This window comes from Myotis davidii, unplaced genomic scaffold, assembly GCF_000327345.1.
Source record: "Myotis davidii unplaced genomic scaffold, ASM32734v1 scaffold363, whole genome shotgun sequence".
Classification (NCBI taxonomy): domain Eukaryota; kingdom Metazoa; phylum Chordata; class Mammalia; order Chiroptera; family Vespertilionidae; genus Myotis; species Myotis davidii.
In genome coordinates this window covers 1,671,188-1,676,534 of record NW_006294069.1, presented here as the reverse complement: position 1 = coordinate 1,676,534, position 5,347 = coordinate 1,671,188, and the positions used below count along the sequence as shown (strand labels likewise).

Below are 5,347 nucleotides of genomic sequence, written 5' to 3'. Positions count from 1 at the left end.
TCTGCATATTTTTGCATGGACATAAGTTTTTAACTCCTTTGGGTATATACCAAGGAATATGTTGGCTGGATCATATGGTAAGATTATGTTCAGTTTTCTAAGAAACTGCCAAACTGTCTTCCAAAGTGGCTGTAGCATTTTGCATTTCCACAACAATGAATGAAAGTTCCTATAGCTGCACATCTTTGTCAGTATTTAGTGTTCTCAGTATTCTTGAATTTGGGCATTCTGATAGGTGAGTAGTGGTATCTCATTGGTTTTTTTTTTGTTTGTTTTAAATAGATGTTTATTGATTTCAGAGAGGAAGTGAAAGGGAGAGATAGAAACAACTATGATGAGAAAGAATCATTGATTGGCTGTCTCCTGAATACCTTCCACTGGGGATAGAGCCTGCAACCCGGGCATATGGCCTGACTGGGAATCAAACCTGATCTCCTGGTTCGTAAGTCAACACTCAACCACTTGGCCATGCTGGCTGGGCCTTATTGTTGTTTTACTTTGCATTTCCCTGATAACATATGTGGAGCATCTTTTTTTGTTGTTGTTAATCCTCACCCGAGGATATTTTTCCATTGATTTTTAGCGAGAGTGGAAGGGAGGGTGGGAGACAGTGAAAAAGACACATCAATTGGTTGCCTCCCACACTAGCCCTGCCTAGCACCTGGGATCAGGCTCGATCCCCAGCGGTACGTGTCCTTGATCAGAATTGATCTTAGGACCTTTCAATCCATGGACCAACATTCTATTCACTGAGCCAAACTGGCTAGAGCTGTGGAGCATTTTTTAATATGCTTATCTGCCATCTGGATATCTCCGGGGAATTGTCAGTTTAGGTCTTTTACCCATTTTTAATAGATTGTTTGTTTTCTTATTGTTGAGTTTTAAGAGTTCTTTGTATATTTTAGATAATAGTCCTTTATCAGATATATCTTTTGCAAATATTTTCTCCCAGTCTGGGGCGTATCTTCCTTCATCTATTTTTTAATAATTCACTGTGGGGGGTAGTGGTAGAGAGGCTGGATGAAAAAGGTTGAAGGAATTAATAATAATTTTTGAAAAAACTTTTTCAGCCAGCCAAGCTGGATGAAAAAGGTGAAGGGATTAATAATAATTTTTGAAAAAAACTTGTTCAGCCAGCCAAGCCAGTGTGGTTCAGTGATTGAGCATTGACCTATGAACCAGGAGGTCAAGATTCAATTCAAGGTTTCAGGCTCCACCCCCAGTGGGGCTGTGCAGGAGGCAGTGGATCAATGATTCTTATCCTTGATGTCTCTGTCTCTCTCCCTCTCCCTTCCTCTCTGAAATCAATAAAGAAAATATAAAAACAAACAAACAAAACAAAACAACTCATAGACACAGACAACACTAAGGTGATTACTAGAGGGAAAAGGGAGATAAACCTCTCCCTTCCTCTCTGAAATTAATAAAGAAAATATATATAAAAAAAACAACAACTCATAGACACAGACAACACTATGGTGATTACTAGGGGGAAAAGGGAGATAAATAAATGGTGATGGAAGGAGACTTGGGGTGGTAAACACACAATACAATATACATGTATTAATAGAACTGTACACCTGAAATCTATATAAGTTTATTAACTGATAAAACCCCAATAAATCCAATAAAAAATTCACTTTGAACCAAAAATATGCTTATCATTTTATTTAACCAGTAAGTATTCTCATATCTGTATATACATACCTAAAAGAAAATATTTAACTCTTAGAGTACAGATGTCATCTGGAGCTAAGATAGTCTCTTAGCCCACAGAAGTAATTAGTTAGATATATACAAAAAAACAAATGGAAGCTGTGCCTGGCTGTAATGAAGATTTTAGGAACCTCAGCCAGAGTCAATGTATTTTTAGAACTCTAGCTAAAATTTTTAAAAACACTCAAGAGAAAATTAAAGAAATCTACTCTCATGGACTAGTGTCATGAATTGACTTACGTCAGCAGGACTGAAAATTTAGAGGGAGGATTTTAGTACTCCACTCAGTATCACCTTCTTATTTTCTAACCCACCTACCCTTCGCAGACACCCCCTTTCTTACCACTTTCATAGGAATCGTTCCCTTAGGGTCTAGAATCCATTCATTGAACTGCTCCTGCAGAGCCTGTTTCCGTAGGTTGGCCACCTGGACTTTGACTTGGCTTATGGTTTCTCTTTGTTCTTGTTTCTCTTTAATCTTCTCCTTCATCCTGGATACTCTGAGGGATGTAGAAATAGAAGACATGTTGAGTTAAGACCATTGGATTTGATTCAGATTGTTCAAATGGCAGAACACAAGAGTTCAGAGCCTCATAGAAACTTTCAACCTGTATTTTCTTCGTGAAATTATCCTTGATTCAAGCCTGCTGCACATTAATCATAGGCTGTCTTCTACTATTATTTGACTTTTTATGGAGATAGGCCTTATTTTACCCAACTAAATACTATACTTAAGAAATACTAAGAATAGCCCTAGAAGCTGCCACATACAGTGTGCAGTAAAATCAAGGTTGAATGTACTAAGGCTTTAGGGTGGTGGGGTGTCTCTCTTCCCTGGATGCAGAAGTCATGTGGAATGACTCTGATTCAAGGTCTAGGATGGGAGCCTGAAAGATGCATTTACAACAAGCATCTCAAATAATTCTGATGCCTTGGACCAAACTTTTGATTTCTGTCTAGGAATGTATGTTGCCAGATTCCTTTATCTGGCCAGAGTTACTTTGACAGCCCCTGAGCACAATAGTTATCCTTGTATTCAGACAGAGCTGTATTACCCAGGTAGAAAATGGGGGAAGTATTGTGATTTTAATTGTTCCTATGTTCATCATCCTGACTAGGACTTCAAAACCCCCAAATTGGTTTTGATTGAAATACCAAAATAGTTCAAAATAATACAAATAGGTGCTGGTTTCAAGTACAGTTTTGCAATAATGTTGGAGGCAGGTCTTCATCTTTTAAAGAAGAAAGACTAAGGTAATCTGGTATACTTTAAAAGGCAAAAGACTTTTCAGAGAGAACTGGTCATTTGGATACCTCTAATACTAAAAAACAAGACCAAACAAAACAAAAATAAACCGCCTAAAATCTAAGTAATATCTTTGTGCCCAGATAAGATCTTCAAAATTCTCTAGGAAAATAAGCCTTCAAAAATAAACTTTGAGGTCTGAAACCCAAAATTTCAATGTGGTTTAATAGTGTAGAAGATTCTGTAGTGATTTAAAAGTGCTAGAAGATTCGTTAGTATTTTCAAGGAAGTGCTACGTTCCTGTGATACACAACTGCTAGGCAGCCAAACCTCTACCACTTATCGCAGAGCCCCCAGTCCTTTCCTCTGCTGGCTCTCCTGCTCTTCCACTTCTCTTTCTCCCTCTGCTACTTTATCTGTCTCTTTCTCTGCTTCCCTCTCTCCACTTCTCTCTCTTTCCCCTCTCTGTAAAGCATTCTCCTAAATTTCTGTCTTCTTTTCTGCCTGGCTCTCTATTCTGTGTCTTTCTTCTAGCCTTTTCTCATTTACTCCCTAAGTCAGTCATTTATTCACTCAACGACAAACATGTATTGAGCTCCTACTATGATTTTGCTATTATAAAGCTTAGGGTACAATGCACAACAGTTAACTACACAATATTGTGTAATAAGTACTGGGTGTCTCCAGATCCTTAGGTGTATTGATACTGCAACACAAAAAGGGATTAACAAAATTGGGTTTCTGTCAATTACCCCAAATTAATAATCTTATGTATGTAAAAAACAAAACAAGCACAAGAAAAAATAACACAAAAAAACTTACAAACTTACATAATGAGAGCAAAATTAGAATAGGTAAATTAATTAAAAATGACAATGTATGTAAAAAACAAAACAAGCACAAGAAAAATAACATAAAAAACTTACAAACTTACATAATGAGAGCAAGATTAGAATAGGTAAATTAATTAAAAATGACGTAGTATTTGAACTAAGCTGAACTCTAAAGGATTGGTAAGATAGCTAAAGAGGAAGAAGAATGGTAGCAGGCAGCGGAGATGACATATGTTAAGACCCTGAGGTGGAAAGAAGCATAGTATGCTGGATACCTCTGATCTAGTGCCTCCAAACTTTGAAACTAGCCTTGATGGTGATGATTTCCTGTTTCCTAATGAGGTGGTTGAGTTTCAATTCAGTATTGGAAGGAGTAAGAATATTCCCCCCTGGAGGACTAGGAAGCATCTGTTTTGCTGGTGTAGGACTGAGCAAGGCAGAGGATATATGACCCAGGGCAGTTGCACATAAGATCTTCAGCCATTAAAAACCAAGTCAGTTGCACATAAGGTTTTCAGTCTATTCTCTGAACAGAAAAAAAAATCCTATCTTCTTTTGAGGATATCAGTTACTGGATAGTTTAAAATGAATCAACAGAACAGTTGGCAAATACTAGGAATTTCTAAACATCCTAGGTAGTCTTAGATGTCTCTACTGTAGTACTAACAAAGCTTGTCAGGCATTATCCCCGATATCCAGCCCTAGATGGGGAGAACTTGATTCAGGAACTCTACCTTAGTCTTTTTAACATTAATCGTGTTTTATGCCACTGAAGAAAAACTATAAATTCATCCAACATCAAGTTGCAGGTGTGTGTGTGTGTGTGTGTGTGTGTGTGTGTGTGTGTGGTATTAGTCTTGTGTGTGTGGTAAATTCTTAGTCTATAAGTACTTGAATTTCTAAGTACTTAATATTGGGATATATACATATTCAACAGAGTGTAGTTTCTAAATTAATATGAACTACTCAATCTATATATATTATTATTATGCTTAAGGTTGGACAAAAGTAGAACCTGTTTGGAAAAAGTCCTATCACATACATTTGGGTATAATAGTTATTCAAATACTATATTTTAAAAAAGCATTTCCTTATCTATCCACTCACTTTTGGCATAATCTATTTTACTGGATTGATAAAATATGACATTCAATACAGATTGACAAGATGATTAATATTAATAATATTACTTCAGGAGAAGCATCTATGGGACTTCCTAGCATAATGTAAGCACAAGGGTTTGGCTCAGGAAAGAGGTGGCAGCTGGTGTGGAGTATGAGCAGACAGACATCTGCCTAGGAAGTTACTGTCTCCTGGCAACTAAGAAAGCCCTATATCAAGGATGAAACATTCCCTGAGTCTTGCCAAGTCCCTAGTGCTGGCATTTTGTAAGGATGAGTTAGACATTTTGGTGTCTGTATGTGTGTTTTTAAACACAAAAAGTACGTCCTTTGAAGTAAACCTTCAAACCCTTTGCAGATACCACATTCCAACTGAAACATACACAACATATTTGTCACATAATCTGTGTAAGCTCCTTGAACACTGCATG

The 5,347-nt window shown here is 37.1% G+C and overlaps 1 protein-coding gene across 1 annotated transcript in view; it reads right to left on the bottom strand.

The window, feature by feature from the left end:
* EFCAB5 (EF-hand calcium binding domain 5) overlaps window positions 1-5,347 on the bottom strand; it is a 67,864-nt gene that overhangs the window by 55,536 nt on the left and 6,981 nt on the right. Inside the window, 1 exon segment of the mRNA XM_006768120.1 lies at window positions 2,060-2,216. Coding sequence (XP_006768183.1) covers window positions 2,060-2,216 — 157 coding nt within the window.